The following is a 23,543-nucleotide window of genomic DNA, read 5'->3' as shown; positions in this document are numbered from 1 at the left end:
AAAAAAATATCTTATTTATCAAAAGAAAACATCACAAAGTTTTTTAAAGCGAGTATAGAACAACCCTGTCTAAACCTAAAAGTAATTTAATTCAATAAACTTACCTTTGTGACAAAAAAAACAAACGAAAACAGTGACGTCCTGTTCACAACGTGAAAATGCTGATTTTCCGTCCTAAACTCAAACAAGACGACGTCGCAAACAAAACCAAAAAGCATTTTTGCGCGTCCACGCTATCTTACGCAATCTTCGGGTCGTCTTAGAGCTCGCGTCGTGTTATCTAAAGCTGTCTATTGAAGAATGTGGTGACTCTATGCATTTTAACTGATAGAGTCTAAAGTTTATTATTTTTTTGATAGCATTGGCTTGCGTTGAGTTGCGAACGATTTGAGCTGGTTCAAACTTCGTCGCAATACGTTGCGATAGGTTAGAAAAAAAATGCAAGCTCAAGTGACCAGTCGCCGGGAAACTGTAATCCCCAGACCTCTGCTGTGCAGGTGAACTGCGCGGTTACCGTAGGAAACGTCAACGACTTTCGAAGACCGAAAAAGTTTTATCACAATGGCTTCAAAAACGCTGAATGTGTCGACCACACTGTTCCAAATAAAAGTGAAATTGTTTCCATTTCAACTGAAAATGTAAAAGGAAAAGAGAAGAGGAAATGGTCCAACTCAGAAATTGAAAAACGGATTGAGGAGTATGAAGAAAAACCCTGTCTTTGGGATGTTCTCTCAGACGACTATCAAAACAATGAAAAAACTTCAAAAGCAAAGCCAAGCAAGAATTGTCGGAACGTAAAAATGTGAAACATTTTTGCCCATGTGTATCTATTACGCCAATTTATTCATCCTCTTTTATATCTGTTCAACACTTTTTACATTGGAAACTCTTGATGTGCTATGCCTTTTTTGGTCAAAACTTGAAGAAAAAACCCAGTGGAAATCAAGGAAAAGATGAACACTCTACACCGAAATGGATGTTTTGGGGGCAGATGCAATTTCTCCACGAGTACCTACCGTGAAAGCAAGGCAAAGTTGGGATACTTTGAAGGTCGATAAGTAATGGTGATTGCATAGAGTGAAGTGCAATTTGGCGTGAAATCAAACGCGTAATTACAAAATCGATTTGTAATCACAAGTCTGATTTCACACCAAAATTGCACGACACGAAGTGCAATTTCCACTTTATTATATTCATTTTAAAATCATACAAAAAATTAAAAAATTCAAAACGATTTATTGGCTGAAAGAACCGTAAACGGTGTAAAATGCGAGTAATTTTAATTTATTTTTGTCAAGAAATTTTGCAGGGCATTTAAAAATTCAGAGTAATAAGATTTTGTGCCATTCTCCCTTGTCATTTGATTGGATAGTTGCAGTGAAATACTAAATCTGATTGGTTATTGTGGCGCAGATTTTCAATCCTATTGGCTTGTAAATGATGTGATTAATGCTCAAAAATAGTGCGATTTGAGAATTAATCACATGATTTTCAACCAATCAGGTTGCAAGAAACACCACTGATTTCAAAATGAATATAATAAAGATGATAATCAAGACAACTTTGCAGAACCAATTTGTACTAGTGGTAATGCAGATGCCAGATGGAGAAAACAAAAGAGGAGCTGTATAAAGAATGCATAAAAGTCATGAAAGGACCTCGTGAGACCGGGGGTTAATACTAATATTATTAATTATGCCCAACAGACATTTCATTCACCGGAACTTCCAAATCCATGGCTTTATTAATGTTTGATAAATAATAAAAGTTTTTGCTTTACATACATTCATTATGTTGAATGTTTAGTAGGAATTCGTGCAAAAAATATGCAAATTTTAATATCAAATGACGTTATTCTTCTCTTGGTAAATTTAACACCCTTTCCCGTTTCCCATTGCCATGGTACACAGCCCTCATTAATGAAATAATCCTTAAACATTTCCCTGATTCTCTAGCATTCTTGCTTTAATTGTGACCAGTTGCTGGAACATTGAGGGGATTTGGGGAGTTAGGTTTACCTATCGCCACATTGTCATCTTTCATACCTTTCAAGAAGGCACATTTGTCCTACACCTCCGTGTGAAATTCTTCCATTTGTGCTCACATCGGCATATGACATTTATAATCAGGTCTTGCAATGGCCATAAGGACAACAGAAAGTGTGTGTGCTTTTAGTTGTAATAGTGAGAGCCACACCCAGTTGGTAACTGCATCGCTAAATGTTTTCATCAATTGTTCTAATGCAATTTGGAAATTGCCAGCTTTTTTCAAACTCATTAGCAATATCTTTCCCCTTGACTTCGTCTTGAAATCGTTTCGGTAAAATCGTATTGTTAGGACAAGCAGTGGCGTAGCCAGCCTGACGATTTCGTCCAGCTATGGAAATTTCGAATTTTTGTAAATTCATGGTTTTCCCAGTCAATGAAAACCAAAATATTAGCATAGCGGGACAAATCGTCAGGCTGGCTACGCTACTGAGGACAAGTCTTTCTGTCGGGGAAATTACTTTATGCCCACCCAATGAACTCAAATAAGACTGGAACGCTAACTCTGCGAAAAATTTGTAGCCAAGATGGCGGATCATGAAGCCTTTCTTGTAGGTATGATCCAGGCTTCCACGCGGATATTTCGTAGGTAAAATGGCGGCAATTTTTATTTTACCTTTGAAATTTCCGCGCCAGAGGCCCGGATCATACCTCCAAGAAAGGCTTCATGATCCGTCATCTTGGCTTCATTCATTAATGAGGGAAGGTGTGAGAGCTAGCTTCCAGTCTTATTTGAGTGCACTGTGCTCACCTTGTATTTGCTCTTTTGCTATTGTATCCTTATACGCAACTCTCTCACGATTTTATTAAAATTACCTTTTTCTGCTCTTCGCTTGGTCCAGTAAAGAAAATAGCACAATGTTGGCCGCTTTTCGTTACTGCTCATGGCATTTTCAACATTTAATTTGCTTCAAATGACGGCCACGCTTTTGTATTTACATTATTTACATTTAAATGGCGGAACTTTGCAAATTACCCGCGCACGGGCGTAAGGACTGGCAATTTGCGAAGGCTTTCTGTTCTTTAATATTCAAGAGGAATTTGATAGTAATTTTGAAGAAGATTTTGCGGTCGTGGTCGACGTCGTCGTCTTGTAAGTGAAATATGATTTAGATCATTAAAAATCAAGTGCAAGTCCCGCAAGACGACGTTTAAGGGTGTAGTTGTCACTAAGTTGTGTTTATAGCAAACACTCGAAGTTTTGTGTTATTTTCCTGAGTTATTTATTCATTGATCTACGACAAACGAAAAAAGAACTAAAAATGAGCAAGGATGAAAAGAACCAACACACTAGGAACGCTTATGAGTCATGACCGCTGTCTCTCGTACTTTTATAACTTCCAGAATTAACTTGCAGAACAACATCATTAACCATGCCAAGCAACCGTTGTACTCCAGCTTTGTCGTCTGGAACCGGTATCTCCCGAATAGCCTTGGTTTTCTCAGGCTCAACTTTCAACCCCTCTGCTGTTATCTAGTGGCCCATGTATGTTACTTGCCTCAGCCTTAGTTGCATTTTCTGAGCATCTAATTTGATCGTTTTAGACTTGCAACGTTCCATCAACATCCTGAGATGCTTGTCATGATCTGTGCTGGAGTGCTGGAGCAACTTCCAAAACCAAAGTGGAGCCACTTCCAAAAACCAAAATGTCGTCATCAATTGCTTTAACTCCTGGAAGATCATCTAGCCCAGAATTTATTCGGCGTTGGAACTCTTCTGGTGCCGGGAATAGGCCAAAAGGCCCTCAAGGCGTTCTAAATGTGGTGACATAGGAGCTCGGCTCATCCAGCTCAACATGCCAGTAACCACTCTTAGCATCCAACACAGAGAAATAGCGTGCATGAGCTAGCTCTGGAAATATGTCATATACAGGGTGTATAAAAAAAAGGCCCAAATGTAAAATTTCCGTTTTTCAGGATATTTTGCAGAATTTTGGAATTTTTTGTGTTCCGAGTGATAGTTAAGATTTATTTGGTATACCTGGAGCCTATACCTAAGTTTTTTTTTTCATTAACAGAATTAGGTTACCGGGGGGGGGGGGTTCCTATCCACTGATATTGAGAGGGCTTGCGCGCAAAAATGTGTAGCTGAAATTGAGATATTATTTAACTGTCTAAAAGTAGGAAAGGTTTTTAATAAACTGTCAAAGTTTCAGGAAAAGTAATGCGTACTAGGAGCAACGCGCGACCCCTAAAAGTGACGAATATTTCAATGCGCGCAGTTGATTAAATGCATCGTTGATTTTAGCGTGACCGATCTCATGCATGCAAGGGTGGCAAATGAATATAATTCAAGCGAGAAACTAAACACAAAAGCAAAGCGATTTATTCGTGATGTTAATCCTCAGCATGTCCACCATTTCATTCTAAGCAAACTGTGGCTCGTCTGAGCATGGTAAACACTGAACGGCGAACTAAGCGTCTGTCCATTCGCCCAGATTTGCCGGTGGTAGCCTAGGCGATTTGCAGAAAGAAATTTTTTGCGTGCAAGCCCTCTCAGTGGATAGGAACCCCCCCGGTAACCTAATTTTGTTATCTGAAAAAACAAACTTGCCCTAGGACTATCTCTCGGAACACAAAAATTTCCAAAATTCTGCAAAATATCCTGAAAAACGGAAATTTTACATTTGGAACATTTTTTTTATACACCCTGTATAGTGAGTATCAGGTAATGGTTTCGTTTAAGTGTCTTGTTTAATGGCTTTGGATCCAGACAAAGTCGGATGTTACCATCCTTCTTGACAACCACCACCGGGGCAGAAATCCACTCAGTAGACTTGTAAACCGGAGTGACAACTTTCAGCTTCACTGGACGATCAAGCTCGACTTTCAACTTATCCTTTACTGCTATTGGGATTCTTCTTATTTGAAGCTGTACTGGAGAAATAGTACTGTCAATCTCCATGCAAGTACAAAGCTTCTGGTAGTAAGCCTATACCGTCGAAAACTTCTGCATACTACCTGGTTAGTGGCTGAGCTGATCAGTGAACTCTATACAACTGGAACGATAATTCCTGACAAACATCCCTATTTAGCTTGAAGCCAAAATAGTTTTTCTGAGTTTTGAGAGGAAATACTTGACGCCAGACGTTGGGCTGTGTGTCAAATTAAAGCTATTGAAAAGTTACATTTCGTGTAGAAATTTCAAGACTTGAACTGCAAAGGAAATATTTAGAAAAAACAAAAACAATTACAAATCGGCAAAAAACCGGAAAATTTTCAAATATTTCTTAGATATTTCCCTTTAAGCTCAAGTCTCGAAATTTCTACACGAAATATAACTTTTTAATCGCTTTAATTTCATACGGCTCAACATTAGGCGTTAAGTATTTTGGCTCAAAACTCAGAAAAAGTAAAAAGCACTGGCTTCAATTTTCCTACCTGGGTTATCATTCCAGTTTGTTTACAGTTCAATGGCTGTGATAGACGAGGTGCTTAGTGTTGAGTTGAAGACAAAAATGTTCTCTTTATTTACTTGAAATATCCTCATTTGTTGACTTGTCTTTGCACATAGTACGAACTTACAATTTTCATCCACAATCATGAATTCCACACAGTATTTCTTCAGATTCTTTTGATTGATGACTTGAAGACGTGCTCGGCCTACTGGTTTGATCTCTGTTCCATTGTACATTACAAGTGGTGTATTTGTCTTTTTGATTTTTTTTGCCACAGATTTTTTGAACAACTGACCCTATGCTCGTCGTGACAACATATTTACAGTAGCCCCTGAGTCAAGCCGAAACGTTTCAAGTCTATTCTTGATCATCATTGATGCACTTGGCTTTCGATCATCTTCTTTCAAGTACATTACACTTATATCTTCTTGATGGTTAGCATAGCAATATATTCCCAGATGAATCTGTATCATGGTCAATGCCAGACACTGTTCTCCTATTACCTGACCGTTGCTTTCGTGGGCTCTCGAATGGTCTGCTTCTAGTTGAGTTTGCGCTTGATGCCATTTCATTTACGTGAAGTAAAACACTTTAGAGGTTGAGACAACAACAACATGATACCAAGTTAGCAAGTAAAGAATACAACAGTGTGTTTACCTATTTACATGAATTGTGACTGCTCCTTGATTGGTCACATTATAGTGTCCGGTTTTACTATTTATAGTTTTACTATCTACAGTTTGCTGTTTCCTGCTCTTCCATGATACTAATGGACCAGAAGGATTTAATTCAAATCCATAACCAGTTATACTTCTTCTATCACAGGTATCTCCTCCCCAGTCTGAATCAGTAAATTCGAGTAATGCTAATTTCTCGTCTGATTTCTTAGATCTTAAAGTGCCTATATCAACCTCAGGGAAATAACCTACTTAGATAGATTAGACGATTTTAAGAACATTTGCAATATATTTGATAAGTCGAAAATTTGATCTTCATGTACTTTTCGGGCCTCAAAGTTGGCTTTTTTCGTGTTTGACCGTGAGGTGCTGTGAGTGGGAACTAGTTGCCCTTTTTCACCGGAAGTGACGTACATTGGAGAACACGCTAATTTTGTAAACAAGAAACACGCTTTAAAATATAGGAATATCTTTACATTTGTCTACTAAATTTTCGACAACATATTCATTTACTGTAGGTATGTACACGCTTGTCCAACTTAGCTAAGTTTCTCCCACTCGTGCAGGCTCATATTGTCAGCGGACAACTTACATAAAATTGAGAGCAAGGCGTAAAACGAAAAGCTTTTAATTTTTTATGCGAAGACCGCTGAAAAACTGAGCCCTCTTTACCGGGAGAAAATTTGCCGAATATGACCAACGTGGTAGGCTTGTGCCTATCCCTAGTTGGGTACCACCTCGTGTCTTCATGCATCTCGGAGGATTCTGCAGTTTGCTCATCTACAGCGGGGGTTTGATTTTGATCTTCAATGGGTAATGTGTTTGGAACACAAGCCCTGTCACACCACACTCGATTTATTGGCACGGCACGGCTAAAATGGATACCCGTACCGATTTCATCTGTGCTTGGCCTTTGTTTTGGTAGCTGAACACTAATAAAATTGGATACGGGTACCAATTTTAGCCGTGCCGTGCAATAAACCGAGTGTAGTGTAAACGGGGCTACAATCGACCTCGTCATCATCTACAAAATTTTTCTCATTTAAAGAATTAACGCACTTAACCTGCTCAATGCTGTTTGTCTCCCGGAAAAATACTAAGTTAACTGGGCTTCTTTTATCGTATTACACAAATATCCCTTCTCGACTTCTCGGTTCCCCTAACACCTATTGCGGATATATATGCTGACGCCATGACTGCGTAGGTCCACAACGCCTTGGGCAAGCTGGAATCCAAAAGCAAACATCTGGCCATGTTGAATATACTAAGCCAGGCTCTTTCCGCTGTACCATTCTGGTGAGGTGAATACGGAGCGCAGGTTTTATGCGTGATCTTATTCTCACGAAGTAGGGACCTAAACTCTTTCGCAACATACTCCCCACCGCTATCAGTTTGCATACATTTAACATTACCAATGGGGGCCACATCTGCTAAAAACTGTTTTGTTGCTTATACAATGTCTGATTTCTGTTTGAGGAAATAAATCATTATAACTCCCGTATATAGTCATCCACGAAGGATAAAGCGTACTTGAAACCTTCCCTTGGAACTGGAGTAATTGGCCCCGCTAGATCAGAGTGGACTAAAGCTAAAGGTTCTCTAGCTCTTTTATCTGGCTCTCTATTTCTGTGCTGCTTCATCTTTCCCTGAGTAAAGACTTTGCATTCTTCCTCGTCATAGTTGGATATCTTCATACCTACAACAACCTCCTCTAGCTTGCGAAAATCACTGAGATTAGAATGGCCTAAGATTCTGTGCCACTCCGCGAGCGTGTATGCGCCATTGGTAGATGATATGCTATTTAAGTAATACAGGCGCCCTATTTGCTCAATATCAAAGATTGCGCCGCTGGCACTGCAAAACTGCTTCGAATGCTAATACAACCTTACCCTGCCGCCTTCTTGTAGTGTCGCATTAAGTGAAAAAATATCTTGCTTACATGTTGGGACGTGTAACGCATTCTTAAGTATAACATGATGTGGCTTTCCGTTTACGTCATTTAGTTTGACTTTCGCAACGCCCTTACCTGCCACTACATTTCCTTTGCTTCCGTCAGCGAGCTCAATTAACATGTGAATGCGTATTGAAATCCTTATCAAATACTATAAATTTCGATTTATCTGTAATTAGGCACGGCTATAGTAGCACTGGTATCAACTAAGAAATTATCACTATAAAGATTCTTACCCTCATGCACGCTATAATTGCTAGAATCAATAACTTTAACGCGTAGATGAATGTTCAGTTTTGTCCTCTTCGACCTTCTTCGCTGACTCAATCGTTTGTGATTTCGCTCGGCATTCTTTAAACTCATGTGATCTGCTATTACATCGGTCGCACCACTTTCCCGTTTTCGACCGACAGTCGGCTTTCTTATGTCCCTTTTTGCCACACTTGAAACAATTTCCCTCAAACTTTTCACCACTCCTTATTGCCATTATGTTATCTTCGTTTCGACGATCGCGGCTTTTCTCCTTTTTCTTAAAGTGCCTATATCACTCGTGGGATCTTTATGCATTTGAAAAGAACGTAAAAAGTTAGTTAATATAAAAAAGTTTTTTGATTTAGTGCAATAATTTCGAAGATAGAAGCCTCTAAACTACCTGCGGTTTTTGAGTCCCAACCTCCTGGGTTTAAACACGGCTATCTAATTTGAAACTGCCCATTGTTTACAGGAGCCTGGGACTCAGGAGCTGCAGGTAGTTTAAAGGCTAGTATCTTCAAATTATTGCACTAAATCAAAAAACTTTTTTAATATATTAACTAACTTTTTACATTCTTTTCAAATGCATAAAGATTCCACGAGTGATATAGGCACTTTAAAACTGCGCAACGCGGTTTTCAACTCTCGGAACGTCATTTCCCTCTCTTGTTGGATTACGATTGTTGAAAACGTATGGTATGTGCTCGGCAGTCCTTTTAGGACAATAGCTATCAGTAACGCATCGCTTATCGTCTCTTCCGCATTTCTCAACGCCGTCACTGCAGTTTCAGCTCGTATTACATAATCAGTTATACTCTCCCCGTCCAGCTTCTTCAGGGTAGTTAGTTCGTTATACAACGCAAGGACACGCGGTTTACCTTTCCCTTGGTAATGTTACCTCAGTACGCTTAGTGCTTCGGTCATCTAGACATCGCACCAGCTCGGCAAACACATCAGCTTTCTTCGAGGTGGTGACTTCGTCTTCTGTGCCAGGCACAAACACATCGTGTAGTTTCTGGAGTCTCATTTGCGCCAGAAACATCCCCTCCCACAGTTCATATTTATTTTCATCTCCGTTAAATAGCTGCCACTTTCTGGGCCCATAACCTGTTGAGTTTGCGCTTGATGCCATTTCATTTACGTGGAGTAAAACACTTTAGAGGTTGAGACAACAACAACATGATACCAATTAAGTTGCCAAGTCTAAGGCTAGAACTTGCCTGCCCTTGCGCACTTCTCTTATCTGAACAATCATGACTTATCCACTCTGTCACACATAAGGTTGCAGCAAAATTTCCAAGTGTAAATTCCTAAATATACTTAGATTATGAGTACTTGAAACTTAATTCAAAACCTGTGTTCTAACCTATTTGAAATGGTATTATGCTGTGATAAAGCTACAAAGGCTGAAAGCATTTTAAGCAGTGGCGTAGCCAGCCTGACGATTTTGTCCCACTATGTAAATTTCGAGTTATTATAATTATTCACGTCTTTAGAAATCTATTGTTTTCACAGTCAGTGAACATAAAAATATTAGCATAGCGGGACAAATCGACAGGCTGGCTACGCTACTGATTTTAAGCAAAATTTTAGAAGGCCCACTGTATAATGGAAAACAGCTTATATGTAACTTACCGAACATATTTTGACAACAGATTCTGTGCTTCCAATTCTCTCTTTCAAGAATAGTTGAAGCAACAAGACTGATCCATCCTCTTCAATGTCTACAAAAAAGTAAGTTATCTTAAGGCATTGATTTATTAGTACAAATTAGGGTATTAGAATATTAGGGTATTAGGGTATTAGTAGGGTATTATATATTATAACGGAACAAAACAGGATGCATAAATTTGTGCCCCTATACAAACCATGTGTTCTTCCTTATTTGTTTTCAACTCTCCTGACAAATCCCCTTGGGTCAAAACGTCAAGAAGTGTTCTTTGGTCCATTTAGGCAGTTGTTATACCACATTTGATGCATAAATATGTGTTCAATGCAAAAAGACATATGAGGGATGGTGAGAAAGTTTAAACCATTTCATTGTTAATTTTTTTCACCCCGGAAATAAACTTTTTCTTTTCAAATAGGTTGAGCAACTTTGCCTGGATTTCAGTTTTGAACGTGTTGACCATTTTTTTTGTTGTTCCAGTCATCCGCATCATCCTGTCAAACTCTGCTTTCAGCTGAAGTAAAAACAAGAATATCTACATCATAGACTTTAACCACTTGCAACAAAAATCGGAGCTTGAATGCTACATATAAAGGTAACAAGACTAGTGGTGAGTAACATAGTTCGTTATAGGGTTTTTAGACTAGGCAAAAACACTCCAATGGAATTTTTACTTTTGCATATAAGCATCACCAGCGATGGTACCACAATGATGCTAAATGAATTCAAAATGACAAAACTGAAAATAGTTAGTTTACCTCGGACACAAGTGTCAGTGCCGGATACTCTGCCAAGACGTTCTCCAGGGTTTTAGACGTACGAAGGGTTTCGTGCCTCCTGGAAGGGAAAGTGACCTCCATTAATTCTTTAATCAGGTCTATGCTTTTGTTTCGACTTTTGGCCATCTCCTTCTTTATCGCTCCACCTGTTCCTTGCAGGTTTCTGCTGTCTCGCCTTCAGTTGCTTAGAACACCGACAGGTTTGACGATGCGACCATTCGTTTGGAGTCACTTTCCTATTTGAATTAAGTGAGCAGCAAGTGTGAATGTGAGTGATGCTAAAACCGAAGTATAGTGAAATTTCATTTAGGATAAAAAAGAAGGAAAACAAGATCACGTTTCGAACAAGAGCTCACGGAACATGGCGATTTTATGTAAGTGCATTACGTATATTTACCCCTTCGAGAGTCACAGTACTCCTATATATACTTCGCTTCGTTCTTCGTTGGTTTTTAAATCTATTTTTGATCGCTTGTTCTCATGAAGCCTGCAATAAAATTATTCTAATATATATATTACAGGTCATTAGGTATCTTCCGTTAAAGAGTCATTTATTTTTATACTGTACTTCACAAAAATACGCGACGGTTTTTGAAGGAGGGTAGGATATGTAGAGGATTTATTCAGGACTGTGAGCATTACGAACTGAGCTAGGGTGCTAACTATAACTACCGTATTATAGGTACAAGAGATAAGCTTGTAAACTTACTGTTCCAAACCCAAGTTTTTTTGCTAAAAACGGATATTTTTATATGATTAGAAACGCTACGTGTTTACGTTCCGTTTTCTTAGGATCATCGTATGTATTTGAATGGTGGAGCAGACATCACGATTGAGCTCATCGCGCAGGTTACCAATGAGTTCCTGTTTCTCCAAGGCGGCAGTAACGGATGGGGAAAACTGTAAAGGTATATATTCTTTTCTCCATTTCCAATAGTCATTGATGAATAAAATCAGGTCTTATATAGATCTTTTTCAAAGGGGTGTTTTAAGGGTCTGTGAACATCGCCTGCTAATAGGCACCTTACGTTTGGCCTTTACGACAAACGTATGGAAAGTGTGAAGATTTAATCCGTTTGTTTGATTATATATATATAATTAGGTATATTATATAGATATTTATAATATATTTACCTTTGTAGGCAGTTTGTAAGAAACCAACCATTTGCCATCGAGTTGTGTTCCTTCTTTAATAAAGGCAGGTTGAACGTCATAAGATTGGATTTCACGCGGCTGAAAAAACAACGTTCCGCATGTTATACATAAAAAGCACGAGGTCTTTTCGGCCGAAACGACCAGTGACAGCGCTTGGGTACGTAAGTTCGACCCGGGAAGATATTTCCAGCCTACGTTGCCTGTGTACCTCTGAACCTGCTTAAGCGTTTTCACAGGTCTAAAACGTACACTATACGCACCAAAACTTAGCCAAACCGGGCCGATACCTGAGGACAAGCTAGGTCTAAAACTATAGAATATGAATAGAATACCATCGAGTGTGCCTGTTTCACTTGTTCCGTCGGTGTAAAATCTACTATCTCTTCAATAGGAGCGACCATATCATAAGCCAAAGACTCTACCATGATTGCTACTGGGAATTACGTTTGCTTGTTTGTTTGTCTGGTCAACTTCGTCCGTGATGGCTTGCATTATTCGAACAATTTGTACCGCCTTTATATTTATAGATCTTAAAAGTGGATATGTATATATATATATATATATATATATATATATATATATATATATATATATATATATATATATATATATATATACTGTCGTTGTCAAAAAGGTTGTCCTGAGCAAGTATATGTATATATCGATCACGTGACATTATTATGCATCAACACGCGTGGGATTGTACAAGCGTGTAATTGCGAGTTCGAGTATAGCAAGGTGAACGATTAAAAAATGCCAAGACCATATTTCGATGATTTAAGGTGGAGAATGGTTTATCAACGACTGTTCTACGAAAGAATCATCGACGAAATTGCAGCACAGCTATTTGTTTGTTCAAAAACCGTCTATCGTACTCTCAGCACCTTTTGGAACACGGGTGATGTAACGCCTTGCCGTATGGGTCGCCCAACAGCGAGCGTATCTTAATTCCCACACGAAGAATATATTATCATGGGCTGTTTTACTGCGAACGTCGCAAATATAGTTGAATGAGATAGCAAGCTATATGTAAACCTCTTCAATAGGATTCAAATCAGGACTGTCGTACACTCGTTCTACAACTTCTTGTACATGATGTGTTGGGTGGTTATCTGTTAACAAATATGCATATATTACTAGTTTTAGCAGTTGCATCTTTGTGCATCAACAAGTTTTGTTTAAACAGACATTAATAGATCAAAACATTATCACAAATTCAGTCATCCCTTGAGACATATGTTAGAACAGCGAATTTGCATTAATTATATTCAAATCTCAACCATAACGAGAACGGATCCGGGTTTTCCCCATCAAATCGATTCATAGCTGGTAAAAGCTGTTCATCAAAAAAATGGATAAAGGAGCGTGTTTCAAATCTTTCTTCAGGATTCTTTAACAAACAGTTCGCAAGAAGTCCATCACACGATTTTGCCGAAATAATGGAATAGCGCGGTGTCCACCGTGCATAGCTATAGTCGCTCACAACAGGCGGTATCCCACGAGCACTATATCCATATTGCCGAGCAATTCGTTTATCCTTAAAACGTAGAACCACCAAATAAATAAAAGATCTACTAGTTTGTGCAATCCAGTTACAGTAAGGTATTATTTAGTACATACAATGCCTGTTTCATCGAGGAAAACGAGCAGGTTTGGGTCAAAGGCTGATTTCGGCCATGAATTGTAGCCCAATATCGTTTCTTCGCTGAAGGGCAATTCTCTGTATCTGAAAAAGAAAATCTGGCTTAAAGAGTTGATAAAGAACAACTAGAATCTTGTAATAAATTGGAGAAAGGTGGAATGGCTTGCGTCTTATTAATATAGTTATATGATTTCCAGCGTGCGGTATTAAGTATATATTCCAACTTAAATAATGTCATAATGTTCGTACCTTTTTGCGTGTTATTCCAAGCCTAAAGAGAGCTCGGCACAGTGTCTCCGGGCCAAATGCAGAGCCAGTAGCATTAATGACAAAGCTTGCTATCTCATTTAACTGTATTTGCGGCGTTCGCAGTAAAGATACGCTCGCTGTTCGCGGGAATAAAGATACGCTCGCTGTTGGGCGACCCATACGGCAAGGCTTCACATCACCCGTGTTCCAAAAGGTGCTGAGAGTACGATAGACGGTTTTTGAACAAACAAATAGCTGTGCTGCAATTTCTTCGATGATTCTTTCTTAGAACAGTCGTTGATAAACCATTCTCCACCTTAAATCATCCGAATATGGTCTTGGCATTTTTAATCGTTCACCTTGCTATACACGAACTCGCAATTACACGCTTGTACAATCCCACGCGTGTTGATGCATAATAATGTCACGTGATCGATATATACATATACTTGCTCAGGACAACCTTTTTGACAACGACAGTATATATATACTGTATATGTATATATATATATATATACTGTCGTTGTCAAAAAGGTACATATATATATATATATATATATATATATATATATATATATATATATATATATATATGTATATATATAGGATGAGGATGGTACTCGGGAAAGGGAATGATTATAAAGGGAATGACTATAGGATGAGGATGGTACTCGGGAAAGGGAATGATTTGTAGTAGGATGACACCGAGTGGCAGCCCGCCATGGCAAGCAGAAAATTCTACTTGACCACGGCAGGATTTGAACCCGCGGCCTTCGGTATACTAGTCCGATGCTCTACCAACTGAGCTACATGGCCAACTGCGGGTTTTTGATATTTCGAAACAATACTAGTTTCTTCGATATCATGAGCTTATCAGCTCAAAGGTGGATTAATTAGGATGAGGATGGTACTCGGGAAAGGGAATGATTTGTATTAGGATGACACCGAGTGGCAGCCCGCCATGGCAAGCAGAAAATTCTACTTGACCACGGCAGGATTTGAACCCGCGGCCTTCGGTATACTAGTCCGATGCTCTACCAACTGAGCTACATGGCCAACTGCGGGTTTTTGATATTTCGAAACAATACTAGTTTCTTCGATATCATGAGCTTATCAGCTCAAAGGTGGATTAATTAGGATGAGGATGGTACTCGGGAAAGGGAATGATTTGTAGTAGGATGACACCGAGTGGCAGCCCGCCATGGTAAGCAGAAAATTCTACTTGACCACGGCAGGATTTGAACCCGCGGCCTTCGGTATACTAGTCCGATGCTCTACACTGTTAATTTTGAGGTGCTAGAATAACACCAGCGTAGGTGCCAAATCAACACATTGCAGTGGTGTTAAATAGAAAGTGCTATTTTGACACCAATTTCGGTGCTAATTTAACACCACCAAATCTGACATTACGCTAAAAGTGCCAATATGACACCTTATAATTTCAGCACCTTTGCAAGGTGCTGAAATAGCACCTATTTTGCAGACGGAAAGTGCTAAAATTACGCCAGATTGAGAGTTAAAGTATGGGGTGTCAAAATTACACTAAATGGCGGTAGAGAATTTTCGACTTTATTACAAAGTCATCTTCAGACAGAATGGATAGGGAAAGAGCGGTTATTTAAGTTATTGGAAAATAAGTCCGTATTTTCGAATCAATGTTTTGGAACAAGAAATTCCTGTTCGTTTTCGCACAACTATTCATCTGAGTGATCTGACGACATGGAAATTCGGCTTGTTCCTATGATACAAAAAAAACAATAGAGACGAATACTAGACAAATGGTACATCGATAGTGATGCATTGTCCTTTTCATTTCATCAAACTATGTTATTCCGTGCTATATTTTCGGACTGCCTATGTATTGATTGCTACAAAGTATTTATTTCGCAATCGCCTGATATGTATGTCCATATAAGGAACAAAATATAACACGTGATCAGCGCCTGTATGCAAATTTTGAGCGCGTCGTTTGAAAACTCTTTTGAATCGTATTTCATACTGCCGTGTTGAAGACGTTTTGAGCGTATTTTCTTAACTATTTTGGTACTTCTAAATATGCTGAACAGCAACAGACTCACATAAGGAAATATCAAGACAATTGGCTATGATATTATCTCAGAAATATCTTGGTAAGTTGAATTGAATTGAATTTGATCGAGTACGGAGGTCCACGTTCGCTCAAACGGCCAAATCGCCAAACAAACAAATGTGTGTTATTTATTCGAAGTGGCTAGACAGCCGGCAGCCGGCTGTATAGTTTTTACTTGTCAAGCCTAAATAACCGGCAGCCGGCCATATTGTTGCTTGAAGTCAGCTTGAAATACTAAACGGCCGGCAGTTATCTAATCTGCAGTATCCACGTATTGTCTACACGAGTATCCTAATACAAAATGCCAAGAATTCGTATTTTCGCACGAATAAAGTTTATTAAATGCCATTGTATATATATCGTGTTGTTTTATAAATAATTTGCAGTAATTGAGCCGTCATACATGAGGAATCCGAATATTTTCCCCTTTTTTTACTTGTTATTCTCTGTTTGAAGAAAATGGTTTCGAGTACAAGATATTTGCGACTCGTATAAACCAGTAAAACCACTACTCAGAAGCTTTTGTTTATATGTATTATTGCAAAAGCGCTGTCTGGCCCCTAATAACCTGGGAACAAAAACGTGCGCGACGCGCGAAAAAGACACGCTATTGCGCGCCTACGCGGTATATACAGATGGCGGGAAGTTGGAATATTCAACAAGTCAATTTGTAATACAAATTTCCAAGATTGTATCCATATGGCTGAAAACAGTAAAGGTAAATTGGAATACACTTAGAAATCTTGCTCAAACTCAAATATTTACTTTATTTACTAAATTTTAAACTATTTGTTCAGAAGAGATCGCAGCAAATATCAACCTAAGCCTAGTACAGGTATCTAATAATCAGTGGCTCAATGACGAGGTAAGACAAGCTTTATACAATCCATTTGGCGTATGGCTACTGTTTCCCAAATCCCAATGGCAAAGCTAACCATAGTGCAAGTGGTCATCGAATGGTCATCCACACATTTGCTAGCCCCCCCCCCCCCTCCCCAACTGACTAAATATACCCCTAAGGAATTAAATCCGCTTTGTATAATCCAGCCAGTACCATCCCTACAGTATTGTATCATTCTGTTCTTGTTGGTGCTTCCCATTACGGTGCAGAGTTCTATGGTGGGCCGTACTTTGACCCACTGTTGATTACTACAATGCATTGCCACATTACTAGTTTACTGTATGGTATTTATACTCTGTCCAACAGATGAACTTACACTCATTTAAGGGAGAGTTTTGCAGCTTAAGGATAAGGCAAGCTTTTCTTAGAGGTTACTAATTTATAATCATTAATTGTTTGGTTCCTTTCTAGATAATAAATTTCTATGGAAATCTTCTACAAGAATGCGCACAGAAGATGCCTGTATGTATATGATTCATTATGTTATGCTACATACATGCATGCACTTCATAATCAATTAATCAAGGATGCTATGTCTAAACACACTATTATACTATAAGCTGTTGAGGAATACATGGCCAATTGCAAAACCATGCATACATTCAAGGCAACCATGGTGTCCCATGATATTGCACTGTATGGTATTACTACACAATAGTGTACATGTGTTATGAATTTTATATGTGTCTTGATCATATATTCCATTGCATGTTCTCTGATAATAATTAGAATAGGTGAGCATTGCTAGGTTTACTGTATATGTTAATGTTATAATTGATTGATTAATTAATTATTGGTATATATATGTATATTGTCTCTTACAGAATGTATCAATCACAATTAAAAACAGCTTCTGTTTCACAAAGTTTAAAAAAGAGGAATTTTCCAATTCATTTGCTAGATGGATGGACAAGGTACACCTGTAGCAACTGGAGAGCCTGCTTGCAGGCTATATTATTAATAATATCAATGCGCCATTCCTCTTTTGAATTTCGAAAGTTAACAGTACAGCAGAAAAAAACATGTAAAATACAGAAAATATATAGCCCTGTGATGTTGGCAAATTTTTTATATTTTTGTATTTGTGTGGAAAATGCTTACCCCTTTTTTTAAAGTAGTAGGGGATTAAGCTATACTGTTTAACTTGCCTAGTCCGAAAGTCTAAAAAGGAATGGTGCATCTCTGTAGGTGGTAAAACAATAAACAAAATAATAAAACAATCATGTGTTAATTACATTTTTTCTGTTTTTAAAAGTGACTGACAATACCTCGATCAATTAAGTAGTACTGCTCTAAATTGTATGCATTATTTATGTTGCAACACTATAATTATGTTGAGAAATAACAAGATATTGCTAGATAGTCAACTGTTAATTACATATGATAAAAAATAATTTATTTGTATTTTTTAGGATAGTTCAGTTCTAAGTGACTTGCTCATGTTCCCTATCAATGAAGATAAACACTGGACACTATGTGTATGTATGACATGTGCATGCATGGACTAGCAGAGTAGACTACTTTATTAGTGTACTACATATGACATATTGTATAGTATATTTTAGCTCACATGTACATGTAATTAAGTAATTTTGTATCTAACCAAAGGTGGTGGACAAAAGAAATAAAGTTGTCACCTACTATGACTCCTTGGGTGGTACAGATTGCATACCTGACTATGTTGTGGATCATTTAAAATTAATAAGGTAATACGTCAATTCAGAAGTAATGAGTATAAATGCAGTCCTGTTAATTATGTACTTTGTCTAAATACACATTTATTTTTAGAAAACTTGTTACTCACCTATACCCTGAACATAATTCAGAGTCTTGGAGTTTTGGGACTGCAAAAGTAAGTTACTAGCTGTCATATGTGCATAGCATATAGCAGTACGTTGGAAGGCAATTAAGACAGATCACTGTAGCATAACAGCGAGCAAGACAGATCATGCACTGATATATGTTCATTGTTAAAAAGTGGTATTAGTCAGCTTTGGATGATTTAATTGACCCTCGGCCACATATAGTAACATAAAATTTATAGTAACATAAAATTATTATTTTGCAACCAAAATGCTATGATTAGAACAGGTAGTAGCTATTGTTATTGGCTGCTAGAGTATCTTCACCTTGTTGGTCAATGATGTCACTGTATTCATAAAGATCCTTAAAGTTGTTACTTCAGATAACCCCCGACACTAGACTTGGATGAAACATTGGGTCTTGAATTTCTAAGTGACAGAGATACCTGGTTGCTGTGAGCAGGCTAACTTTATGTTATAATTAAATGTTGCTGACTGGTGATTAGAAACGGAGGCAGTTTATGTTAATTAAATATTATTTTGTTCATTGACACAATTTATTAGGATATTCCGAAACAAGACAACTACATTGACTGTGGAGTATTTCTGTGTCAGGTAGGTATACTGTAATATGCAAAACAATTATGATAGGCAATCAGTATTAAAATGCTATGATCATTAAACCTGGTATGTCTTTTTAAACTATAAGAAATGTCTATAAGAAATAGCTATAAGAAATAGATGGATGTCCTCTTGAAAATTTAAATTCAGTTTTGTAGTAAGAATGCAGTATGGCTGGCCATACTGCATGTTTACTACAAAACTAAATTTTCAAGAGGACCAAGGATCGAGAGGGGGGTCTTCAAAAATATAAGATAAATATGGGGAGGTCTTGAAAAAGTATACAACTTTTGGTTTTTTTGTGTCAAAATGTTGGGTTTCTCCTCCACCCCCCCCCCCACCTACCATATTTAATGACCGGTCCCTTAGCAATAAAAACATCAGGCAGAAAATAAATTCTAGTAAAAAATATTATTGGCCAGCAAATAATACTACAAAGAGGCATAATAATTTAATAAAATTTTATTCAAGTAACGTTTCGTTTTAACGTTGCTCAATACAATTTTGATATGCCTTTGTCAAATATTATTTGCTGGGCAAGCTTGAGGGCAATAATATTTTTAACCATAATGTTTTCTATTTCTTCAACTAGTACATGAAGCATTTGGTATTTCAACAGCCATTCTCATTCAACCAGGTATTGCATTTAATTAACTACCTTTGCCTTGTATCCTTGCCTTTGGATTTTTAGTTTGTTAGTTACATGGTGTAGTATATCTGTGATGGCAATGTGTCGGTTTCTTAGTTTTGAGTTTTGGTCCTGCAGTAATTGGTCTCCTAAACTTTTACGTATACACAACCATCATAGTCCTGCATAGCTGCTGTGTGTTTGTTTATTATGTGCAGTATATGTGCTTATTAATTTAACAGTATGTAAAGTAATTCATTAAGCACCATAGCTGTTATACATATTTGCATTTATAGAAAGATATAGCAAAAATTCGATTGGATATGGTGAATGAAATAAGAAACAAAGAAATTAAAGCATGGTAATGATCTGCCAGTTTTGTCACAGTATAATTTATACAGTAGTGTAGTGTACAGTTGATTAGTCGTCACAATGTTGCCATGTTGCCTGCTACCACTCAAGTATTAAAGTTTTCTAAGCATGTTATTCATCATAATCCATTCTATCCTCTCCTGAGATGTTTAGTGTGCAATCATTGAATTCAATACTTTAACTATTTTCATATGTCTTCACATTTAGCGCATTAGAGCGACCATCTGTAACATCACCAGAACAGACTGCGATAGTGTTGCCAGATGATGTAGTTAAATCCTCCCCCTTAAGTGAAACAGGTGACATCCTCTCGATTAAAGAAGAAGTAGATCAAGATGCTAGTAATGACATATTTTACGTTGGTAGAAAGTTCTATACTGTAAATGACTTTAATGAGGCCAAAGCCAAATATGAGGATATTCACTTTTGCGAGCTGTGGAAACGAGATGTCAGAACCCTTGTATCTGCACAGAAGCGAGTCCCCAAACGAGTAGCAAATGCTGAGTTGAGCCTCCAGTACTACTCCCTGAAATTAAGCTGCAAATTTGGAGGAAGAAAAGCAGAGAATAGAGACGACAGAAAGCGTGATACTAAAACCTTTAAACAAGGATGTCAGTTCGAAGTTTATATTGTTTTGTCCACGGACGGAAAAGCGTTAGAAGTTATGAAAATGACCATGGATCACAACCATTCTCTGTCAGAAGAACTGTACAAACATCTACCTCGTCAGCGAAAGCTCACTGGTGCACTGAAAGAGGAAATCCAAGGTGCAGTGCGCCTAAAAGCTAACAACAAACTGCTGCAACAGAAAATACAAACCACGACAGGACAGCGAGTAACATTAAAGGATATTTCAAACTTGAAAACCAAAACCAAGTCGAAAATAAATAGCAATGACCTTGACGTCGTCGTGGATTATCTGAAGACAAAAGAAGGCGCAGTTGTAGAAGTAGCAACGGACGAAGACAGCAATTTTAAGTCTCTTTTCTTTCAAGACCAGTACATGAAACATGCGTACGACAGGTTTCCTGAGCTCCTGCTTGTGGATGCTACTTACAAACTTCTTGATTTGAGAATGCCACTCTATGTGCTGATGGTAGTGGATGGAAATGGCCTTAGTGATATTGTCGCCCTTCTAATCGTTGCTGAAGAGAGTGAAACTGTCATAACAGCAGCCATGGAAGCATTTAAAAGGCACAATCCAGCTTGGATAAGGACTACAGTAATCATGTCCGACAAGGATTTCACAGAACGTCAAGCCTTCGCCAAATGCTTTCCCAGCGCATCCCTACTTATATGCCTTTATCATACACTTCGAACTTTCAGAAGGGAGATAACAGTTGAGAAAATGGGGATAACGTCAGGTGAACGGGACAGAGTTCTTGAGATATTAACCGCAATAATTTATTCCAAAACAGAAGAAGCCTATGAAGAAAACGTAAATCTGTTAAAGGAAACCAAATCAAAAGCTGTAAGAAACTATTTCTTTGACAATTGGCACCCTATAAAAGAGCAATGGGTTTCTTGTTTTAAGGATTCAACTTTTAACCTTGGTGAAACAACCAACAATCGTTTAGAGAGTGCTAATGCGAAGATTAAAAGTGTTTGCTCTCGCTATGCAACACTTTTACAATTTTTTACAGAAATGTTTGCACTCCTTGGAACATTGCGGAATGAAAGGACACACCAGAAAATTATGGCAACATTACGCAAGCCCATATCAATTGAATCGTGTGAGGAGGACATCCGCACATATGCTGAAGTTCTAACACCATACGCTTTCAAACACCTTAAGCGTCAAGTTGAACTTGCCAAACGTTTAACCGTACAACAGGTTTTGTCCGAGAACAAAGTTTTAATAAAGAGTTGTACCTATGGTGAAGTAACAGTGTCAGGTAACACTTGCCAATGCACGTATCCTGTGAAAATGGGACTTCCATGTAGACACATCCTTAAAGCCAGAACTGCGCTTAAGTTATCTCGATTTGATCCTTCCCTCCTCTCTGCCAGATGGACCGTTGAATACTATAATAAAGCTTCTGAGGCAGCCAATGTGCCAACCACATGCGGCATCAGCAACGTCGATGTCCTTCATGAAAGTAAAGAGAAATCTACCACTTTGACGCAAGCCCAGAAATTCCACAAGGCAATGAATGTGGCACGAACCCTGGCTTCACTGGCAAGTGAAGGCGGAATGAAGACATTTGACAGTAGAATGGCTGATCTGCAACAAATTCTCAACCTTTGGCAAGCACAAGACAGTCTTGGAAGATGCAGCAACACTGAAGACACAACAAATATTGATGAAGAAAAGCCCACCAAAACCCAAAACGAACATTTTCGTAACAAAGATCATGACATACCCTATGATAAAAGAGATTTTGGTCCCATTCCCCGTGATCAAAAGAAGGCCAGTAGAAACAAAAACAAATCAAATGTTCCAGGTGACGTTGCCAAAACTTCTCCCACCATCCTCGCTGATAAGTCTAAGACTGCTGGTACATCTTCACAAGTAAAGAGCAAAGAAAATGATTGCAAGCAGAAAGAGCTTAAAAACATAAAAATGCCACCGAAAATGCTCAAGAGAGGAAGGCCCAAAGGAGCGGAATTAACTGTCATTGGGCTACCCAAAGTAAAGAAAGCAAAGAAAGGGTTGCTGCCATTTTGCAAGGTGAAAGCAGTAGAAAAGGACAGGATTCTTTTAGAGTGCTTTGTCCGTTGTTCAGTTGCTAACAACGCAATCCAAAGTGGTGATTTAATACCACCAGAAGAAGTCGAAACAAATCCTCTTAAGCTTCCAGACATGATTCGTGACAAAGAGAATGTCGATTTGAATAGGATTGAGAAATATTTTGTTGCCAATGCATGGAAAGTTGTTCTTAATGTCAGTGAAAAAAAGAACAAGACAAAGTGGATATGTCCTGGATGTTCAACCACAATCAGCAGCAAAGATGAAAGTGTAGCATGTGAAAGGTGCCTGTGTTGGTATCATATTAAATGTACTTCACTGAAAAGACCACCCAAGACAAGGAATTGGTTTTGCAGCAAATGCAAAGCTAAGCACGTATAAAACTGGTCACTAATTACTAGACTTTGGTATATAAGACAATGAACACTTATACTTAATAATAATATTTTGATAACTAAAATCATATTTACACATTTTGATGTAAAGATGGATTTCTCGTGACGTAATTTGTTTAGATTGCACTGGAGGCAGAAGAGAAATCAATAAATCATTTTCACTAACATAGATTTAACAACATCAAGCGACCAATCATTAATTTTTGTAGTTTAATAATAAGTACTTCCG

At 38.1% G+C, this 23,543-nt stretch overlaps 1 protein-coding gene across 1 annotated transcript; it reads left to right on the top strand.

Moving 5' to 3' along the window:
- The first annotated feature begins 16,299 nt into the window (after positions 1–16,299).
- LOC114544382 lies at positions 16,300–23,300 on the top strand. The gene is made up of 11 exons (XM_028563041.1): positions 16,300–16,624; positions 16,704–16,771; positions 17,219–17,269; positions 17,632–17,721; positions 18,220–18,285; positions 18,416–18,513; positions 18,596–18,659; positions 19,174–19,224; positions 19,823–19,867; positions 20,155–20,219; positions 20,438–23,300. The coding sequence occupies exons 1-11, from the start codon at positions 16,606–16,608 to the stop codon at positions 23,298–23,300; spliced, it is 3,480 nt and encodes a 1,159-aa protein (XP_028418842.1). The 5' UTR covers positions 16,300–16,605.
- Positions 23,301–23,543: the final 243 nt, after the last annotated feature.

This window comes from Dendronephthya gigantea, unplaced genomic scaffold (genome assembly GCF_004324835.1).
Source record: "Dendronephthya gigantea isolate DGI-Jeju-01 unplaced genomic scaffold, DenGig_1.0 000004F, whole genome shotgun sequence".
NCBI classification, from domain to species: Eukaryota; Metazoa; Cnidaria; class Anthozoa; order Malacalcyonacea; family Nephtheidae; genus Dendronephthya; species Dendronephthya gigantea.
Note: the sequence above shows the minus strand (reverse complement) of the source record. Positions and strands in the feature narration are given on the sequence as shown.